This window comes from Thermobia domestica, chromosome 2, assembly GCF_964235325.1.
Source record: "Thermobia domestica chromosome 2, izTheDome1.hap1.1, whole genome shotgun sequence".
In the NCBI taxonomy this organism is placed as follows: Eukaryota; Metazoa; Arthropoda; class Insecta; order Zygentoma; family Lepismatidae; genus Thermobia; species Thermobia domestica.
Window position 1 is genome coordinate 97,582,268 of NC_137455.1, and position 24,117 is coordinate 97,606,384.

Here is a 24,117-nt window from a genome sequence, read left to right on the forward strand (position 1 = left end):
TTCATGAATTAACTACAGCCTTTTGTAGTTAGCGAAGTTTCGTTAACTTTGATATTACAGTTAGCAACACTGGAAACAATAAAAGTGCGATGATTTGATGATGTTTGTGGTTTGCATTCATTACATGAAGAATAAAAGGTTTTCTTGACTGGTTTTTATTATTTTGATCAAAAAGGCTCTCTGAAATAGTAAAATGATCCTCCCCCTACTTCGCTGTTTTCTTAAACCGAAGTAATCTGAGATGGAAATTACGATTACGAAACACACAAATTTTAAGTTTACTTGAAATGGCCATCCAATAAATTCTGATCTGTAAAAAGCGTAAACTATTACCTCAGTGATGATTTGGAATGCTCCAGACAAAGTCTTAATGAAGTGCGATGTCATTACAGTGATCGAAAAAGAACAAAAAGTTAAAAAAAAAAATCAAAACGTTTTCTTACGCGTTCCATCAAAGAAATTTACGGCCTTTTAAACTGAACAATCCCAGAATAAGAATGGGTCACATGGAATTTTATAGTATTCGACTAAAGTGGGTCAGTCCGCAACCTGTGAGGGAAGTGTGTGTGTGTATTGTGCAAATTTTAAGTTAGCTGCTACAGCGTTGCAACAAATCAAAGGTGCAGCCTGTATTGAAGCTGTCATGAGTGACCTATTTCCTTTAGTAGTATGATCCGTAGAAAATGACAGTTGTCTTCTTCAGGAATGTGGTGCAGGCCCGCAATTAGAGGGGGGCTAGGGGATCTGCCCCCCCTCCCATAACTTTTCGCAGACCTTAACACAAAATGCTATTAATAATACAAAAAACACAATTTAGCTATTTGTAAGAGAATTTTTAATGATTTGCCCCCTAACATATTCATGCCCCTCCCCAAAACCTCTGTGGCTGGTTGCGGGTTTGATGTGGTGAATGTCCTGGATTGGAAGGAATAAGTGTGGAGTCTTTAATTATTGATCCTGGTGAAAATGAAAGTGTTACGTATGCCATATGGGATCTCGTTAAAAAACTGTGCCACTTTCTGTTTTCGTATCGTACATTGCTGGTTTAATTGTAAGAGTTGTAATTCATGACTACATCAAGCAAATCCAAAGAGAATTAACTCCTACCAAAAGCATCGTATAAAATTTCAAGATACAAATTCTATTTTACTTCATGTGGACTTCGTCGAAAACTGGACTGTTATTCTGCAAAGTAAAATTCAGTTATCACCGGAATATGAAACAACTGACAGTTTTGTTGTAATAAGCGACGACAAAACACACTCATTCGGCTCATATACCCATAGCCATAGACAAGATTCTAAAAATACTCGAAGAAAAGCGAAAATATAGGCTATAGAAAAAGGTTCGAATACGTGAAAATAAGTGTTTACAATTTCGCAAGTGTCAAGTGATTTTTTATGGTGTTGCATCCCACTTTAAAAATCGCTTTCAGATGATCGAGATTCAGACAGGTCCGATAAAGCAGTGTTTTTCCAGTGAAATCGGCCATGCAAGGGTCTTTGCGACAGTATTGGGGGGGAGGGGGTTGTAAAGAATGAGGCAACGCGGCATAACCTTAGGCGAAAATTGATACACAGTATTAAAACCGCAGAATTCGTGAGTACAAACTCCGGGTATTACTCTCGTTTTGTTGCCTGGAACTGAATTCGACAACTTCCGGAAGAAGGAAAAAGAAGCAAGAATGGGAAAAGTGTGCGATCGGTAACTGGTATTCAACGAAGTTACCTTTGGCTGTCGGAAAATGGCGAAGTTTTTAATGGCAGTAACGGGTCACCATGAACTAACTTCATGCTTCCCCCAAAATCGAGCTTCTGCAACTGAACGTGTAGATTTAAGGTTTGAAAAAAGGAACTTTTGTTACATATATACGTATGATAACCAGTGATGCGTAGCAGAAATATTATGAATAAATCATGAATTACGTGAAGTTGAAGTGCTGTTTAGCCTTCCACATGGACCTTCGGCAGGGTAGAGGTTTCCAGAAGAGCATAACAGAAGTGAAAATAAGTGTTGTGTGACTATCGACAATGTCCTACGCAGGGCAGGATCCAGGACGGACTTCTGGGGGCGGGGTTGTAATACTGCTACTTAGAGCTACTTTTAAGAGCTCCAAACTCTGGGATGGGTTTTATTTATATATAAAATAAGAAAGTTTCTTCTTCTGAGGGGGAGGGGGATCGTCGCCCTGGATACAACCCTGGACGAGTTGTGAGTGCACCAACACCTATTGCGCATCTGCACGGATACATGCTATTAGCGAAGAAGACACCAAGCAAGCAAACGATTTGTCCATGTGAAAAAAAAAGAAAAAAAATCAGTGAAATTTTGTTTCCGAAGACCATTTTAAGTAAGTGAACTTTCAATTTGTGTGTTTCGTAATCGTAATTTCCATCTCAGATTACTTCGCTTTAAGAAAACAGCGAAGTAGGGGGAGGATCATTTTACTATTTCAGAGAGCCTTTTTGATGAAAATAATAAAAACCAGTCAAGAAAACCTTTTATCCTTCATTTAATGAATGCAAACCACAAACATCATCAAATCATTGCACTTTTATTGTTTCCAGTGTTGCTAACTGTGATATCAAAGTTAACGAAACTTCGCTAACTTCAAAAGGCTGTAGTTAATTCATGAAGTATTGGTCGAGAATGGTATTTGGTGTGTTTATTATTCATGTAAGGTTGAACCATCTGACAAAATTCAGAATTTTAAAAGATGGTGTTTTCGAGAAAATAGCGCCCAAAAATGACGATTTTTGAAAATTTTGCAATTTCTCGAATTTTTTGTGACAAAACGGTTGCACACAGAAGCGATACATTTTTTTTTTTTTTTTCGAAAAGCGGGTAACTAGGTCTTACCAACCGTGAAAACAGAATTTTAAAATTCGAACCGGAAGTGCTCGAAAAAAATTCGCAAACTTCGACTTTTCAGTTAAACTGACGTTCATTTGTTAATTTATTTAAAAAAAGATGCGCATGCGCAAACCAAACTATAATAAAATATAATTTATTTATATCCCTATGTACATACCACAACAAGAATTATAATTCTACCTGTCTCCATAGCTGAATGGTGAGGCTCCAAAGTTGACCATTTTCCATGTCTTTTACAATTCATAAATTGTACTCCCCGTCTTTGATGGCCCATTACTTGTCGGGAAAATTTTTTTCGACAAAACAAAATATATATATATATATGGGTCTCTTAAAAACATGTCTAGTTGCTATAAGAAAAGATTCAACAATATCTGAGATAGTGATGGTACTTTTTTTTTTTTTTTTTTTTTTTTTTTTTTTTTTTTTTTTGCTTGAGTTGAAATGGAAGGCACCCGTAGCCAAGTTGATAGTGATATTCAAAACAGGTAGTGTGGCTGATAGCCACACAGAGGGACGCCACCCACAGCAACAGACGTGTCCAAATTGAACATATTTTATGACCACATTCTAATAAATCTGCTTTCGCTTTTGGGGCGATTTGTACAGTGATTACTAAATCGCACTTACATTTAATGAAGTATCAACAAGTCAATTCAGACTCATCTCTGAAACTCGAAGTTCGCTTCTTATCCTTTATATCTTGCAGCAATGCGTCTCGTAGTAGAGCCCCGAGCCGCACGCATAGGTACCTTCGGTAATGATTAATTAAAATTTGTATCAATATTACGACATCGTATATTGATACAATACTCAGGTAGTAGTACGAGAATCAGTGAGGCTCGTACAACTACCTTAGATCAAACTATATCTATGTGACGAAATTCGTACTTGACTTTCTGTATGCAACATAAAAAAGAAAATTGTCACACCCCATCTTCAATTCTGTGCTGCAGATAAAAAGCAAACTCAATGCATAATAGTTGTTCTTCAAAATGAATTCTCTCTTACGTGCTATTGAATTTCTGCAAAGCATTAATTCCAATACTGATTTTATAAATTTTTTTTAAAGTATGTTCACTCTATACCAATACATATAGTCATTACATCTTTTGTAAGATAAATAAATCATAATAAGTGAGTTTATTATAGGTATCGAATCACTATTAATTACACAGGAAGAAAATTCACTTAGTAAAACTACCTCTGGATCAACTGCAATAAACATTCTTTTTCAGCATTGAGGCCATGAGACGGAACCCATTGTTTAACGTTAGATCCCAGCTACTACTTGCGTTTTCACCCGAGACAAGCACTCCTTACAAAAAAATCGAACCCCCAACCATGCGCAAGTAAGCATGCAAATTAACCACTCTATAATTTATACGCTGTGATACCATAATGTTATTGTACCTTGGCTTGTATACTCGATATACGGTCAAGAACCTCATTTGGAGTATTACATCCTAACATGACACTATCATTGAGTTTTAACTTTCAGAGGTTACTTTACTTAAATACCAATAATGTAAGTGTCTCCGATTTCTTTTCGGAATAATCCTCAAAGCTTTGCTACAGATATAACATTTAATTTGTGTAACGTCATCTTTTGTATTTCATATTTACATTCAACATGTCTGATGCACTTGTAATGCAAAATCAGAAAATGAAAATAGACACGAGCAATACATAAACATCAAATGTAATAGGGTACCCTACAGTGTTACATAAGGTTTTAAAAAAAATACCTCTAGTCGATTGAGAATAATAGGCTTTGAATTCTGGATAACAATGGCCTCCTCGTCTTCGTCCTCTGGAGGAGGGTTTAGAACAGTTGACACTTGGCCCAGGAATGAAGAAATGCTTTTCTTTACAGTGTTGGCAGTAGAGTCCGAATTATCAAGCTAAGGAAGAAAAAATCAATTGTCAATGTCTCTGCATGAATAACGAAAAAGCACAGACAAAAAGTTATACTAAGAGAATAAATTCAGACTCAAGATTTAATTACCAAATCTACTTGTTCCAGCTGTAACTACAAACTGTTTTGTACAACAATACTAAGACTGTAAACAATAAAACAATGGGTTATTCTGACTTCAGTCAAAATGTAATTTGCTATCACAGCAAACGGCACTGTGTCACAGAGAATAGTTTAATCGGCATTTATATACAAACAGAAACTCATAAATGAAAATTATGTCGCAAGCACATTTGCTTATACACTGTCACTGTGGCGCCAGATGTGTTTTTTAATGTCTGCTCCGAAACTCTTACACAAACGAAGATACATATATTGCAAACTATAGTTAAAACAAAGAAGTTCAGTGAGAGCGTACTCAAATGAAAATAAAAACTACTTACACAACAGTTAAGCAGACGGATACATGTGGTTCGTGGTCCGGTGTGTTTCACTGTCAGCCACATCGAGTATCTTCTAAATAAGCATAAAAGCATCTTATACTCTAAAACCTCAATACATACTCTAGTATTTCCCACTTACCTACAGTCTGAAAAGAAACCTCTACGAAGATTACATTTGATTTCCTGAATCGCACACAGAGGTTCGTTCAGTTATATTGAGCCGAATTTGAATATGCCTCTTACCTGGTAAATGCCGTAATTTCCACCACCGGTTGTGTTCGCTCTACAGACTATTACCCGGCATAGAAATGTCCATTGCAGGAGCATGCGTTGCAGCTGAATCATGGATATTGCATTCCACTCCTCTCCACAGGCTTACAACAGGCCGGAGACGGTGTCGACTCGATGAAGGGACAGGCGCCGCTTGAGGATTCCAACAACACAATAGTTTATTGGCTAGCATCTGAATTCTTGACAAGGTTATTAGAGGAGAGAACTGTCAAAATTACAGTTTTCTGTTCCATACGGCGATAGAATTCGGTGATATTTTTTGCCGTGTGGCTTGATGCCTTGTCTTGGTGTAGTTCAACCTGTTTCACCTCTTGTCCGTACAATATTGGAATTTCATGCTGATACATTTCAGTCAGGACAGGAGTCTGATAATACGGAGCATAGATTTTGACGTTTCGCAAATCTTACGGAGACGCAATTTGTCCCTGTACGAACGGCGGTAGGTTGCGCATGCGCAGTACAGTTACATATTAACTTCGGCTCAGTGTAACTGGATGAACTTCTGTTATTCGTTGCATAGAGGACAATATTTTAACCTTTACCTACCTAACCGCCAGGTGTGACTGAAGTAACTTATCTCAGTTAGCTGCAATAACTTGATATAACTTGATAGGTTTATAAAACTGTGCGTAATCTTGATTTTAATATTAATGTAATATAGCAACACACAATCTTTGAAACGGCTAATCTGTAAATTTCTGTTTACTCTCGATTGTGATACTCTCATATAATCATATATACGAGGAGTGATCCGAAAGTAATAATAATTGGACATTAGAACTACACATAAAAATCTAAATAAAATAATTCCGCCTCCTATACCCTCAACAGTTCTCTGTAATATATATCGGATGTTCTAAAAAATAGCGCCCACGGACCACAGAGCATTATTCCACAGGTGAAGATAAAGCAAATATGCAAATATATATATATATATATATATTTGTATGCCTTTGTATATATTTGATGGTCGTCTGAAGACGCGATATCCACTATGTGGCAACATCGCATTGCAGATAAGGATCATACACATTTAATCTAACAAACCACCAAATAGTTACATCGATTCTTTCCAGATGGCAGTTGAAGTTGATAGACTTGATACTAGCAAAATCTATTAGCATCAGTACAAAATACTAGCACCATCTATTAGCATCAGTACAAAATACTAAGTTGAGCCAAATAGTTTCCACAAAAATACCAATATTCTAGTTAATTTAATGGAATTTTCTTATTTTGTAATGAATCTCAAATAAACAATTGTTTAAAAAAGAGAATAATAGATCAAGAGACTTGCTAAATTCAAATAAATTCAAATTCTGCTTCATTGTTTAGATGATTTTATAATGCCTCACCACAATCCAGTGAGATCGCAAAATATAAATTAAATATACATAATTTTTTTTAATATTCTTTTTCAAAAGGGCATAATTACATGATATAGATATTTGAAATGAATATCTTAATGATACAATTAGATCGTAGGAGGAATAAATAAAATGTAGAACATAGTGGGATTTGAACCAGGTAAAAGTGATCTCTCAAATTTACAAAATAAATGTCAAAGGAACATGCTTTAGCACGCTCGGCTATCATGTTAATTGTAAAATCGTCACAGTATCTATATAATTACATACTTTAAAATTCTAAAAAATAAATCAATATAATATTGTTATTTAAATAACTTTACGTTGTTTCTAAAATATAATCTCCAAAAATTATGAGCTCATTCATTAACAACAGTAACACTTAATGTGGCATATACTTTGTGGAAGAATAACGTGTAATTTGTATTATTAAGTATAGGAAACTGACACTAAAGTTTCAACTTCTATTTATTTACTTATTTACAGTCTTAATAGTAACAGGAGAGTATCGTTCTTGGTCACTATTTAAGTAGCATGGTGTGTGTTTTACGGTTATCGTTTACTTTATGATATACTTTACTTCCCTTTCTTATAATAATACCGTAATCCATTTTAGAGCGTGATTATCCGTGCAACTTTATTTCTGGTGAACCACACGAAATAATTGTTGAAAAGTTATAATTCTTTCACTAATGTCCTTCTTATTTTCTCCTAAATGAATTGTGCTAGGCAACATGAAAATATCTCACTTTTCGTAGATAAAATTGAAGGGAGTCACCAGGAGTAATTGTCGAAACATTACATTTCTTTTACGATTTGCGTATATACCCTACATACAGAGTCCGAATATATGGCATAAAAACCACAGTGCAAAATCATAAATCAACCTGTGCTAGGTGGCCACTAAAAGCAGGAACGTCATCTAACCGAGTCAGTGCAGGACGAAGCTGGGGGCCGTGCGGTAGTGACTGGTTGCGTCAGAAGGGAGCAGCACGTCAGCGACGATGGGTAGATAGTGAAGGGAAGATAGTGAAAACAAATGGTTTTTGGCAATGATACCAGTTGCATTAGCACTTGTCATGGTTTCATACTAGTAGCGCTCCACTTGTAAACATACAATACTGCTTCTGTACCTTGTGCAGAAATACACTGCTGGTGGAAAATAGTATCTAATAGAGTCATCTTTTATATGCACTGACTTATTTTGTCCGTCGCAAAGCACTTGTAATGATTTTACACTTGTAAACCTAAAGTGCAGATGTATTACTTGTGTTTAATTCTATCTCCTGCAGAATTTTTTTCTTTATAAGTATGTCTTTTCATGCAAAGTATTGATTTTTTCTGTAAATCTTCCAAAATGTGGTGCGCTAAAAATTAAACCAATATCTTATTCTCTTGGTGCATGTCCAAATAATCGTACAAATCAATAATATCCCTGCAAACTGATACTCCTTAAAAAGAGTATTGATGTGAAGAACATGCACTAATTGTTCATTAATTATATATATTCCCCTTCAGGCCTAGACGAAACTTCGAGCAGGCGCGAAGTGACGGTGGGTATAAGCATAAACGAAGATGCTTTGGAACCCACAGTAGCTACTCATATTATAACGTAAAGGGCCTTATGCAGAGTAGTTCTGACGAATGATACTGCCATACTAAAGAGTTCTACTAACATATGTTTCCTGCAGTGTCAGGCCATTAGTACGACGCTAATCATGCGTCAAAACAACAGTACGTAAGGCCCAAAAGCACTAACCTCTCTACTAAAGCCGGAAGTGTTAGAAACCTAGTACCACTTCCGGTTTCAATATTAATTTAGAAAATATATATTAACATATAAACAAACTCCTTCAGGGAATGTACACGTAACACTATTACCTGTTTTTACTCATAGTCTATTACATTATGATCTTTTGTAATTTGCCTTACGTAACCATAATTCTAGCTTCGTTTCCCAGTATGAGTCACAAAAGTTTTGGCGTTAACCCAGCACCTTGGGACAATTGGAGACCTAGTTAAGTTAAACCTATAAGACTTAGCAACAGTTTGGAAATTTAAAAACAACGGCTAAAAGAATCGTATCCTGAATATATATAATCCAGCTAAATACTGTCCAGCAGGATATTTGTTATAATGTATATTTTATAGATATGGTCTGAGGGCTTTCGTTTTTCTGTGCACTAGCTTCGTGAGAAAGAAATTTAAACTTTCTTTAATGTTTGTTCTATATCACTTCTTAAGACTATATCCAGAATATGTTTCCTTTACATCATTAATGCCTTATTAACTGACGTGTGCAAATGAATGTGTATTGAAGCTATGATCATTCAATTTTTTGAATACAGACTACAGTTATTTTTAATTCTCATTTTATCATTACACTCCCACTCCTTAAGTATCATTTGTCATATATTTGGTAAGCGAGATCCCTTGGTTCAATCGCAGCTCGTGCCAAGTGAATTTTGTTGTGAACAATCACCCTGTACGTGGGATATCCCGTTTATTTCCACCTTCTTAATTCATATTTCGTTTGCTATCATCATCGTCACCGCCTCTCTTAACCTCGGGGCATAATCGTGTAATACTAAACTGAAAAATGATATGCGCAGATAAATAATGTTTTATACTTCTGTATGTAGAATGGACAACCAGCAATCTCATGCAAACGGTTACAGATGGAAAAGTTCCTGAATGTTGTAAATAAATAAATAAATAATTTTAAAATCAGTTTATATGAATGAAAAATTATATTAGTAAATAAACGAAACAGGAGCGCCAACTCCAGATGTGTTACGGTGATAGTGCACCGGAGAATTTTTTTGAGGTTCTCAGCACCCCACAAAAACACAAAAATAGGAAAGAGAAAATAAAATAAATATTCAGAAAAAGAGAAAACTAAATTAATCTCCGCCGTAATTCCTAAATGGGTTATTCAGTGCACAATGGATTAAAATCCACTTTTTTGGTTATTTTGGTTATATTTTATATTGAAGATTTATGCATGAAGCTCTTTTCAGTGCTTGAAAGATTCATGCCTAGGTATTGTAAATAGTTCTTATATTGTAGAAACCAGTGCTCCTTTTTCTGTGTATACAAACTTTGTCATTTTTTCTCACAGATTTGATAACTGAACTTAAATCCCTAACACCCCAAATGATAGTGTCTCGACATTTTTATAGAGTGGACAAAAGGGATATAAAATTTGGGCTGATATTTAAGCAGGAATGGAGAAATCCGGAATTGTGATCCTGGTGATGAAAAGACAGTATTTTTTTTTTCTCCTCGACGAAGTGTCGATTCCTTTAAATAACAAATTGAACTATAATTTTTCACGCTTCTTATATCACAAACGGCAGGCGTTGAGAATGATGTGGGGTCAATTAAAGTCGGGGGTTAGAATCTTAGAATATCCCTTGTTACACCGCCATACACTCATTCAAAAATACATATTGTTTACTGTGAAAACACGAAGACAAAGCATAAAAAAATCTATTCATTAAAAATATCTTAAATTGCATTTTTAGGAAGGCCAATTTCCACACTTATTCCGGAAAGGGCCCTCTTATAAGCCTGAGTGGTATCTGTACCCCGAGATTCCCGGTCTTGAATAAATAAGTAAAGAACCCCTACTGATTTACAAAAACCTGCACTTCTGCATAGAAATATTCGTGAGGATTTACATTTTTTGGTTCCGTTTCACAGAAAGTACTATCCTGATAATATTAATGTAGAAATAATTAAAAAAAATTTCCTCAATTGCATTTTTCTTCAATTTCTATATTTTAGTATACTTAACATGACAATTATTTTACTATTACAATTATTTACAAATGCATTTTATTGATATGACGTTAAACAAGTAATAACACGAGACTTGCTTTTATATTAATCCGCTGCGTACGTTGTATAACACACACATACATACATATAAATTACTCTACTTGTGACTTTTCCTAGATCATGATATAACGCTACCGATGCTAAGAGATGGCGTTAGTATCAACGTCTATCTGACTAAAGAAAAGTACGAGCAATGACAACCTATTCTGCAATCGAGAAAAGATTAGCCAATGAAGAAAGCTGAACCAGACGATCAGACAATCTGCATGTTCGATATAATCCCTGGATACCCTTAATATGACTGTTATGAAATATATAATTTCTATTTACTCTGTGCCTGTCAACTACAACTCCTTCTAGCGATAATCGATGTAACTACGTGAAGAATTCGTAGAGTAAGTGTTAATGTTTCAAAGTTAATCTAGAATGTTGCCACATTGTAAATTTTCAGTTCTCTGTAGCAGCTGAAGGAGGCCGCGGAGGGTATTTCGTCATATAGAATTTTCGCTTTATTTTGACTTGTAGAATAGTGCTCTGTGGTCCATGGGCGCCATTTTAGAAACCCGATATATATAAGTTACCATTTCTGGGAAATACATTTATTTGAATACAAACAGTCGAGGTTATAATACGAAATGGAGAGAAACGAGGTAGGACTCATCAAGTAGCTTTGCTTAAAAAACAACTGCTAGATCATCCACTCTACTCTCCAGATCTAGCCTCCCAGTGACTTTCACGTCTTTCCCCGGCTGAAAGAAAGGCTCAGACGCAAGAAACTGAAGTTAATTGCGAGGCGATGCCTACTGTGGAAGCAGTTTGGGAGGGTCAAGACAAATATTTTCTTCTACGGGTATTCAGAGTTTAGAAAAAATGGGCTAAATATATTGACTTGTTAGGAGACTATGTAGAAAAAGAAATATAATTTAAAACCATAACCGATGTACTACTTACTCGTTATCATTACTCATCGATCATTTTGTCGTATGGTTATTTCCTATATTGTGTATTGGTACTTATATTACGGTTAGCCGAGTTCATTCTACATTCTCTTGGACTACACTTATGAAGTAAAGAGTTACCTCAGTGTTATGCACAGCTCCTTTTCTATCTTCTGGATATTTACTTTAAACACATAATTGAATTCTATTATATTTTATCATTAATCAGTATAATCTTCGGTACTCTTCGGTATCCTTTTATATTTAATTATCTTCCTACTGTCCGATCTTTATAAAAAACTATCTCTTCTTTGTTCTTCTTTTAGCTTCATCCTATTTCTCCAAACATTTCTCGCCCGGACTATTTTATATCCCATATAATCAGTATGTTTTAAATAGAGTAATTGTGTTACTTGTGACATTAAAAATTGAAGGATCGCATAGTTTCCGCAAAACCCTGCACCAATTATGTTCTGTACTCAGGGGTGTAGCCACGGGGGAGCCCATCGTGGCCAGCCCCCCCCCCCTTCCCAAATGACCAGCTTTTAAAACATCATTGTAAGATTACCTCTCTTCAGTCACTTAAAAATAACAAAGTTTATATAATTAATAATTTACGGTAAAATAGTATGGAAAAATACTATTTTAACATACCAACCGAAAAATAGTATGGTATCTCCTCCTTATACCAATCGGAAAACAGTATGGTTTATTTATTTATTTATTTATTTATTTATTTATTTATTTTTGCAGCAAATTAAACAATTTACTGCGATTCATATTTGACACTTTGAAGACAAACGTTTCAACAAAGTACTATAAATACTACCATAAAACAATGGTACTAATAGCTATACATGCGCACGGGATTCCCCAAAGGAATGGAGGGATTCTCGGACATGCTGTAAAGGAAAGAAGTGTCACATGTTGCTAATCCCGTGCGCACACGTAGCTGCGTTTTCAAATAAATAGGTACGACTTTCTAAGTGACGTTTTTAACCACACTTTCTACGATGTGTTGTTTCTAAGCTGTTGGCCTCTGAAGTTCATGTTACCACGCTTTCAACACTCTGTCATTCCTAAACGGGACGAAATTTTCCCCATGTTCACTACGATTTCTTTCCTTCTGTTTAGCTGTACTATCACCTGTCCAAGTTCGTCTACGTAGTTACCGTTCACCGTGTATATATAGATATATAGATAGATATATATTTCCATTATTTTGAACAGTTGCGAACTATAGCCTATATAAATTGAATCATACAGAAGGCATTCGAAGACGAACTAGACACCAGCATGACTGGTGAAGAACCCTGTGTGTATTACAATACAATAAAACTCAGTTTTGTGGCTATCGCAGCATTGCATTCACGCCACACGCTTTTCTGGAGTTAGTTGTTAGTAATCGTAACCACAGCTTTAAAATTCCTTCGCGTTCCCACTTGTATCGCTATTTCTGAGAATATTATTTAAAACTTCTGATTCGAATCATTACCCATTCTTTTCTTCGAAGAAGTTTCGCATGTGAAATAGAAGAAACATTTTTTCGTGAAGTAATATTCTCCGCGACGGAACGATGCATGATTTGCAGACCTAAGGATATTAAAAACCTGATTCGTCAGATATTAACGTCGTACTACTTTTTTATTATTATTTTTGGATTTGAATATTTCTGAAGAAATCGAATTTATTCGCATTCTCGCATTGATTTAGGAAAAAAAGAATTTGTAAAGTGGTAAACTGAAGTTCGAAGTCCAAAGAAGATACGCGAAAGCTTGTTCACAAACGAGATGTCCTGCTCCTTCACGTGTTCAGCCACTTCGAATCTATGGTCGAGGAGGAACAGAACTTTGCATCGTTGACACTGGCGAACTTCAGATGCACGAAGCATCCTGGATCTCGGAAGAAGAGGTTCGATGTTATTTCTTTAAATCCTGTTTTAACTGTATCTTCCGCAGTACTTTCTCCTTGCCAATCACCATTGACCTAAAATGATAGGTGCGTTCTCCTTGGGGAAAAGACAGTAGTATTGAAGAATTAGGATTGGTTAATTAAACAACCTTATGGGGATAAAATATTATTACGAGTCTGCCATTTTCTAATACTTTGATTTGTTGGCGAAAAACGCTACAAATATATTCACAATAATATAAGCATTTTGTAATAAAAAAGTTCTACCATTAAAAATAGTCTTTTTTATTGTAATAACCCCTAAAATAATAAAAAATAATGAAAAAACAAAAATCAAAAAGAGTTACGTAACAAGGGGGAGGAGTTCGGCCTTGCGTTATGAAATGTGACAAGCAAGGGAGGGGGTAAAAATTGGTCAAAAATAGCGTTACGAAATATGTGGACGGCCCCTAGAACAGGAAATGAGACAGATGTTAATAAAATAATTATGTTTCTTCTTTTAGTCACGAATAATAAATAAATATATCTGTCAGGAAATCTTTAAGAAAGTAGGTGAAATTTTAAAGAAAATCAGCTTTATATAGATTGAGGGTCTGTGTACAAGGTCTTAAACTAAAATAGTTATGCAGAAAGGTATGTTTGGTCCGGGACAGTAATTATTGGTTAAACAATAAAAACTACCTGGAATATAATTTATGGAGAAAAAGTGAATAATAATAATAATAATAATAATAATAATAATAATAATAATAATAATAATAATAATAATAATAATAATAATAATAATAATAATAATCTAGAAACCAGTGTTTTTTAGTTTCGCAAAGGAAACCGAAATTTTCCTTTTTTCAGGCCTCAAAAACACTAGCTGCAACATGATTTCTTTTGGCTTTGTAGCTGGCCCCCCTGAAAAACGGCGGGCCCCTCCTACATAAACCTGCTGGCTACACCCCTGTCTGTACTGCACATCGGCTATCGAGACAGAAGTTAAGTTCTATACAAGTGAATTAAAAGATAGTTCGTTAAATATATAATTTATACCAATATAGGATACTTTAAATATGGTTCCAGGGAAACATTTGTATCACACAATTCTATATACAGAAAAGATTGTACATTATTTTGACAAGCATGGTATATATTTTTCTTGTATACATCTACATACATCTTAAAAAGAACATCACAGAATCAAGTCTTACTTACATGCAGCTTATCCTTCAGAACTGTTGCTGTCGAACTGACAACACTACTAGCTTCATTCTTCACAGCAGACGAAAACTCATCCAAATCACGTTTAACAAATTCTAGCACTTCAGCAGACTGGAATAAATACATAGTACATTGATATTAAAATTCGGTACTACAGAAGATAGTTTCAGATTTATGGTAACGAATTTGGGACTTTTACCAGCTTAAGTACCAGGAGTTAACGACGTATACGGCCTGTCTGTTAGCTACCCACCTCAACTCATCTACATTTCACTTTTTACTGAAGGAGACTATGGAAAAGCACAGTTTGATCAAGTCTAACCTATTCCTCCTGACAAACTTTCCAAGAACTGTCTAGTGTACACGGTTATCAATGACATTAAGTTAGTCTCAACAACGGGAACCAAAGTAAAACCCTGGGAGATCCATCAGGCAATTTCTCATGTCTGTAAAAGAAATCGCATGAATTCCCGTATATCATATATAATCCACTCCATGTACGTTACCGCTGACTTTGCCGTATGACTGGACGCCTTGCCCTGATGAATAACAACGAGAGATGTGTCGCTACCACATACGAATCGAATATCATGGCAGTATAATGACTCCAAAATGTTTGTCAGGTAAATGGCATTTATTTTTGCCCATTTGTCCATTCCGCGTAGTGTAAGTTTGTCATTGCAACAGTAACCATAAAGCCGTGTGGAAAATTTTCCGCACATTCACGTACTCGATCTGAATGACCTCTTGGACGATAGAAGATGGCATTTTTTAAAATCAAATTATTCCGACAGCTACTCTCATGCCTCATCCAGTCACTACAAACTTCCATCTGTCCTTGCAAGATGACGTACAGCTATCGACTGTTTGTGTTCCTCTTCATGATATATGAGCGACGGAGTATATGAACTTGAGCATGGGCGTGTCAGCCGGGGGGATGAGGGGGACGCGTCCCCCAGAAATTTTCCAGGAGGGGATTGTCCCCCCCCCCAGAAAATTGTATAGCAAGCATAAATTCTTCCCCAAATATCTCGACAAAAATGATGAAATACTGGAATGGGAACGTCGATTGTCAATTAATTATTCCTGGAATTGAGAGGAATTACAGTTGCAATTGAAGAAAATTCTGTAACAATTACCAGGGTATATAAATGAAGTACAAAACGTAGCGACACTGTATTAGCTACGTCGAAAACTATCATAAAGCGTTCACAAATTCATTTGCAGCAAAAATAAAATTTTGAAATATCTATATATTAAAATGCTACGTTTTTATGTTTGTGATCAAGAAAAGTTCATATGTTTGTGGATATTTATATGTTTGTGGCAAATTCTTTTAACCATATCTCGGAAACCACAAGCTCTAGAAAGATGCCGTTTTCACTGATCGATTGCAAATTTTGGCAAGATTGCTGAGTTCTAACTGAATATTTTTTTTAAAAAGGACGTTATTTCTTTATTACATTTTTAAGGAGTACACGGAAGTATTGAAAATTTAAAAAGTAAAGCATCATATCCTACGAGTTATACATCCCCACACCGCGCATTTGTATATGAGGTTAGAATATCTCTCCGGCGTTTGCTTCATTGTTAAATGATAATGAAAAACGAAGCATAACTATTTCTCCAGTGAAAGATGAATCTTTATGGTTTGGAGTGTTTGGCCCAAGGAACATCATATAGCATATCACTGACATTATAATTAATTGTGTAATGTATTTGCTCATTACATACTGCATGCAAGAAGAAAGAAAACACTGATCATATGATACATTATTTAGAAACTCCAACCGGAAGTAGGCTCAAATCTTGCAAACGATGCAAGATATTGAAAAAATAATCGAAAAATCTCCCTTTTATGATATCTCTTGCCGATATTTATCAAGACGTCCTTTACTTGTGTCTGTAGAGGGACATGTACAGATGTTGTGAGGAATGACAAGGAGATTGTTGCTCATATGTGAATGATGTGCTGTGTAGTGAGCGCGGCCTGAGCTTGTATCTTTATGAAAATAGTAGATTCTAATTGATAGTACGCAATTCTTAGGGCGTTCCTTTATTTTGAACAGCTAACGCTTTGTGAAAGATTTACAACTTGCTTCCAAGGCAAACATATTTCAAATTTGACTTAGTATTTATCAAGTTTCATGCTCAGTTTCAAATATTTCTGCCTTGAGATTTTAGTATTTATCAAAAGTTTCATGCTCAGTTTCAAATATTTCTGCCTTGAGATTTTATCTCTAGTCTTCCAAGAAAGCGGTAGCTGCAAGAAATAAAATGTCCCTTTCTAAGTATCTAAAAGATTCCTTTCCCTCTAAATTTATAGCATTACAAAGAGAAAAGAGAAAATGTGGAATGGATTTTTTTTATATATAATAATTACATGTTTGTCGACATATACCGACTCTTGCTGCATTGGCTGCTTGTAAAAATACCATCATTATTGCGCCAATCTGAACAATCTTCGGAAATATTACTCAAAACCTATCTTAAAAGACCTTTTTCTTTGTGTGCGGGTTAGTAGGTCTCTTTGGGTGTTCTTTCTAATGTACTGTGGAACTTCGTCAACTGGGCTGTGCACGAGTGTGCCACTGTTTTTGAAAGGAAATGTTTTGCAGCGTGTTTTCTCTAACAGTAACGTTATTTAGACAGCGGTGTTCATGTGTGTTACTGTGAATATAACGTTGATATGAAGTTTTTCATCTGTTGTTTTTGCTCAGTGTTGTTTTATTGTTTGAAATGAATCAATCTGTCATAAGGAAAAGAAAACAAGACAGCACGTGGGCCAAAGCAGTGAAGAAAAGAAGAGAAAAATTAATTCAAATGATAGTTTAACTGATGGATTACAACCTCAAACTGACAATGGAAATTAAAATCTTGTATCGGTCACCATCACCATCAGTGTCTACAGATGAAATTTCTCAATCTCCACGTCTAGCAAGCGGTTCAAATTCTCCCCACCCTTCGAACTTTCAAAGTCCAATTAGATTTTAGCGTTACCTGAAAATTTTCTACAACAGTCTCTGAAAGATCGAACATTGAAATTTGTGCCAAATTGGTTCCTTCCTTAGCTGCACGTCGATCCAAACAAAATTAACGTCATTTTCTGTTTTTACTGTATGGACATCTTGAAAAACAATTTTAAAAAAGTTCGTATTAAAACCATGGAAAACGACTTCTCTACTCTAGGATTTTGCAACTGGAAGAAGAATAAAGAGAAATTCCGTATACACGAAACTTCAGAATACCATAAACTGGCTGTACTGCGCTACACGCAGAGAAAAAATCCAATAGAAATCCTACTAAACAGACAAATTTTAGGTGAACAACTGAAAGCCAGGAAATTCCTGGAAAAAATGCAATCTCAAGTATACGTTATCTTGCAAGGCAAGGACTCGCATTTAGAGGACATGACTCCCGGTTCAGGAAATTCTTTCAGTTGATGAGCCTTCGCTCTGAGGATTTTCCACAATTGAAGAGCTGGATAGTAGGAAACATGAAGAGATGTAGTTTCATGGATGTCAAAATACAGAACGAAATCTCGAAAATATGGGCCAAGAAATTGCTTTTCATATATGTAACAAAATCAAATCTCAAAACCCTCCTCTGTTCTCTATCGTGTCTGATGGTTCCCGTGATGTGAATGATGAAGAACAGTTAAGTATTTGTGACAGGTAAGTTGATGAAGATCTCTGTTCTCATGAAAGTTTTCTTGGGTTCTACAGTATATCAAAAAATGACTGGAGTTTATAGCTTCAGTTATTCTGGATGAGATGATGAGACTCCAGCTTCCCATTGCTCAACTCAGAGGACAAGTTTATGATGGCTCTGAAAATATGAGTGGTGCAAACATTAGTGTTTCATCTATTATATGTAAACAGCAACCTCTTGCCTTGTACGTACATTGTGAAGCTCACAGTACTAGTTATTAAGAGTGCCTGTAGTGCGTCAGAAGTAGTGAGAAACTCTTTGCAATGGGTGCATGAACTAGGAGTACTGTTTACGGAGTCACTTTCAGTGAGGTCAAGATTTTCAGCTCTGATCAAGGCTAGTGCTGGTGGTCTCGTCTCAAACATTGTAAACATTAAACCCTTGTGTCCCACTAGATGAATTTGTAGACTCAGTCTAATAATGGGAGTTGTTTAAAACACGTTGACTGCCATGAGCATCATATGTGGTGCTCACCTTATTTCTCTGTGGGGCCATGAGCACCATAGATGATGCTCATGTTTGATATCACAAATTACTAACCTATCCAGATTCTTGAGCATCATATATGATGCACATTGTTACAAATTACTGTGAGAGACCATGAGTATCACATGTGATGCTCGGCTCCCATTGGTTCATTTTCGGGATAAACAAAATATCTCGACAAAAATGTGATATAACTATTCATAATCGAGCCAAAGGTCAGAAGAAATTTATGGTCTCCTGGGACCAGTACCCTGAAATCACCTTGGCATTAACATTATGAAGAAATTCTCTCTACGTTGGAAGAGATGAAGATTGACGGAATTGTCAAGACATTTTCAGGATCAGCAGCTGGGTTTTTGCGGCTTTTTGAAGAAGGATCTACGTTTCTTGGGCTCATATGGCAAGATATGTATATTATCAGCAGGTTAGAACTTCTTAACAGGACACAGAGACCCAATTTCAGTGTCAAAATGGGAAACAATACAAATCATAAATGAAAACACCAACTTGAATAATATTTTTAGTCACTGATCATAAGTTCATTGTACTGTCATGAAACCTACAAATCAAAAACATCACCCTGGAAACCCCATTAATTTTAATAAATATTGTCAACAGTACCATAAATACACTAGCGTGCGCAGGACATTAGGAATGTGGGTGCCAGATCTAAAGTACCACCATATGGAATGTCGTCTTCCCCCCTTTCCCCCTAAGAAAAGATAGCGTCATTGCACCCGACGCTGCGTCGGCGATGCACGGCACACATGCAGACGGAAAATAATTTACATGTAATCTCTTCTCAGTTTGGTTTGTCTAATGGCGGTGCCAAGGCGCCCATGGCACCCACGTTGCGCACGCCTGTGCATAAATAGGATTTTTCGTGTCGCTGACATTTTGAAAATGGGGGGTGCAATGCCATCAGCCTTTCTTTAAATTTGGCCCACAATGTTGATTGTAGGGTAGTGTCCCCCCCCCCCCAGAAAATTTTTGGTGGGCACGCCTATGACTTGAGCCTTATGCTTCTTTATCAAACATTAATCCTGTGCAATTATGTGATTCACGGTGGCAGTGGGAAACTGTACTACTTTGAAGCTCACCTCTGCTATATGGATAGAGTATGCGCCTTCGGCATGGGGAGAACCAGGGTTCGATTCCCGAAGTTTATTTGGTTTGGATCCCACGTTAAACTGTAGGTGCACGTTTCAAATAACCTCACTGCTAAACGGGACGCTAAATCAAAATTTTTCCCTCCACCTACATTGGTCCTTTTAAGAAACTGGGTTCTGACGTCGCACCAAGGAACGCACTATATATAACCACCACCATATATATATACACCATTGTTCAAATTGGTGTGTGACCAATGTGGTATTTTCAACCGGAAAAAAAGCCTTCGGAAATGTTAAGATAATACTCAAATTAGAGATTTTACGTAAATATTTTACTGCTGTCGATAGCTTCCCAAATCTCAACATGTACTATTGAGACAAACTGTACGAAGTAACTTTTATGGTGGCTTTCCAACAATCACAGTATAAAAAAAAAATAAATAAATAAATAAAAAAAAGTCAAGGAGGTGGACTGTATCGAAGTTAAAACTTCTAAGTAAAGATTTATAACTGCTCTTCTCAAACTAACCTATGAGTACTGGTAGACAGTCTCAATGCCCACTGGACTTGCCGCACTACTACCTGATGGATGATTACAATCCTCAAGATTTGCGGGGAAAATCAGTTATGTGATACCAATTATCACAACCGAAAAAGGAAATTTTACGTTACGTTGACGCAAACCGATACGTGATGCGGCCTCAGAAATGTACATGATAATTATAGTTTCAGTTATGGGGAACTTCTTTCGAAACACTTTTCAATTATATCCACTCCACATCATACTCTTTCGAGTTTTCTTTTTCTCACAATTCTAACAATATGTTTGAACATTCATCGATGAAATTTTACAATATATGAAGTTTTCTTATTGTGTTCTCGAACCGTGGTACCCAACCTTTTTGACTGACAACACTCTTTACTGAGCGCACGCGACACACTTTAATTAACAATAATATGAATTATAATAGTAAAACAATAAATTTCTATACAGTGGTGACTCCGTAGTATTGAGCATTGTTCCTGCCGCTCGAGGCATTGACAGGTACTCTGTTTTAAAACTGTTATTAACTAATTCTTAAATGCTTCGTGATTTGTAAATTCTAAAATTTCGCGAACAACGGTGGAGAACCAATGTTCTAACTATCCACTAGACAGTGTAGTAAGCAGCAAAGTATACGATACAGATGCAGTGTTAAAAGTAAAAGTTTGTATAATATGGATAACGTACATTCTGTCAAAAAAAAAAAAAATAAATAAATAAATAAATAAAATAAAATAAAATAATAATAATAATAATAATAATAATAATAATAATAATAATAATAATAATAATAATAATAAAATAAATAAATAAATAAATAAATAAATAAAAATAAGGATCCGGAATTTCTTACTTAAAAATCCGTTGTAAAATATTCTGAAAATCTTTTTCTGCTCTAAGATGACAGCACTATGCTTAGTTACGATATGCAATATGAGCGCGATCAGTTAATTAGTTTGCTTACATCTGCTGTCTTGTGTTAGTCGGCCTCAAGTGTGTATTGCGATTTTTACAATGAATAAAAATATTGAGCAAAAACTGAGCCTGAAATTTTTGTGTTGCCAACGGATTTGTGTTGCGCATTTGTTGAAATTTTTGGGAAAGACCTATGGTGGATTACTATTGCCCAAAACTCATGCATTCGAGTGATACATGCCATTCAAAGGCGGCCAAGAAATGTGTGAAGGTGTACCTCATTCCGATCGTCCTTCAAATCTTCGACCGATGCAAACATCAATCGTGATGGAAAATCGTGACGCAAGCTTGAGAGAGATAGCCCTGGACCTCAACATTTCACACAAAATCGTTTGTACCATTCCTATTGATACTTTGAACACGAGACACGTGGCCGCTTGTCTTCTTTCCAACGAGCGAATTTTCTCCAAAAGGAATATCGGAAACAAGTTGTTCAAGACATGCTTGTCTGGCCAGATCCGATCCTACATTCACGCAACGCATTATTACGGAAGATGAGACATCAGTTTACGAGTCTGACATGCAAAGAAATCAACAGATTGATGATTGGAGAAAAAACAAAGAAAGAAAACAAAAGAGCCAAAACCAAACGAAACACGTCGAAGTCGCTCCAAAATCAAGGTGATGCCGATTTTTTTTTTTTTTTTTTTTTTTTCGATTACTGTGGTGTTGAGCATTCACAATTTTTGCCTGACGGACAAACAGTCAAAAAGAGTACTGCTTGGGCGTCATGAGGAGTTTACGTGAAAATATTCGTCACAAAAGACACTAATTGTGAAACTACGATAACGTACCAAAACCGAAGACATTATTGTGATGAATTTTTTGCGAAAAATTCAACGATTGTTCTTAATCGAGCTCCGTATTTACCTGATATAGCCCTAGCTGACTTATTCCTGTTTCCAAAACTAAAATTACCACTTCGCGGAAGGCATTTTGATTCAGCTGACTCCATCAAACGAAATTCGCTGAAGAAGCTAAAGGCTATTCTCAAAAACGACTACAAAAAAAGTGCTTTGATGATTGGGGTAATCATTGGCATACGTGTATTGCTTCAAATGGGTCATATTTTGAATCTGACAAAATAAATCTCGATGATTAATTTAATATTTTGTGTTTTACTAACAAGTTTCGGATACTTTTTGACAGAATGTATGATACAATGTAGTCACAGAAGGAGGAACAGTCAATTCGTGAACAAAGTAGTAATTTAAAAAAGAATAGCTGACGTCTTTGCAGGAGATCGCTATTGTTTATTACAAAATTAGTGCAATTTCTTTTAAGGAGGAACCTTTCTGAATTTGTAGCAATAGTTTTTATTGAATGAATGAATATTATTTATTGGTGACATTGGCAGTAAGGCTATTTGTCTCCGTCACGATAACCTCAATGGCCGACACATATTGCATGTTGGAAGTTCAAAATAAAACAACAACAACAACAACAAAAAATGTAGTTCAAACACAAGTTCTACAAAATAAGATATTAGAAATTAACTATAAAATTAGAAAAGGTCGTGGAAAACCTAAAAGAATAAATAACACAATGTAAAATACAACAAAAAATTAGTCAAAATTAGCAATAATAATAATAATACTCAACAGGAAAAATCTAAAAAAGAAACAACTCAGACTGGTTAACTATTCTCATTTACAAACATAAATGATATTAACCGTATTCTTCTAAACTAGACTAAGACTTTCAAGCAGTCCTAAATGATCGTGTTAACAAATAACAGACAAGTACCACTGAGATACAAGTCAGGATGAACAAGAGAAGTTGACAGCAGAAAAGCACATATTGTGTTTTGGGCAGAAAGCCGTAAGCGTTTCGTTTTCCCAGCAATTAAGAAACTTTAATGACAGTAGAAGCTACTGAGAAAATGCCATGAAGACATATAGAGCGCCAATAAGTAACAAGGTCGTCAACGAAGAGCAGACCACAGATGGGAATTAGGATCCGCGACAGAACACTGTTGACGGTGACAGCGAACAGTGTGACACTGAGAACACTGTCTTGTGGGACACAGATTTCCTGTAGAAATCGCTATGAGGGACACAAACCCGCACACACGTGAAAATAACGTTTATCCAGAAAGTTCTCTATGAATTTCACCATGTGGCCAGGAGGACTCCAGTCATTTAGCTGTTTTAACATTCCGAAACGCCAAGTTGAATAATAAGCCTTTTCCAACTCAAAAAATATAGCAACAAGGTGCTGATGATGAAAGGGTTCTTGAATCTCGCTTATGAGATAAGTAAGATTTGTCTGTATTTTTTACTGGTAGCAACGTACAATCATCTACTCTGCCGTGTCGTGACAAAACGCTGTAACTTTGGCGGAGAAGTTTTGCGAAAATGAGCCGTAAAGTTTTCATTCGCACATGTGATCTGTATCGTGTAGAACCACTGTATCTTGACTTTGGAAACACGTGGTTACATGTAATGTTACGTAAATGCATGTTGTGTGATTAAATTTGGTGAAAATGGATTGGT

At 35.8% G+C, this 24,117-nt stretch overlaps 1 protein-coding gene across 3 annotated transcripts in view; it reads right to left on the reverse strand.

Annotated features, from left to right (window-relative positions):
* The window catches only part of LOC145674274 (BSD domain-containing protein 1-like), a 61,191-nt gene that overhangs the window by 23,460 nt on the left and 13,614 nt on the right, over positions 1-24,117 (reverse strand). For all 3 annotated transcript variants that reach the window (XM_081744113.1, XM_081744123.1, XM_081744130.1), the window contains exons 4-5: positions 14,789-14,905; positions 4,623-4,778 (exon numbers count right to left, since the gene is read on the reverse strand). In XM_081744113.1, coding sequence (XP_081600239.1) covers positions 4,623-4,778; positions 14,789-14,905 — 273 coding nt within the window. The remainder of the gene's footprint in view (positions 1-4,622; positions 4,779-14,788; positions 14,906-24,117) is intronic.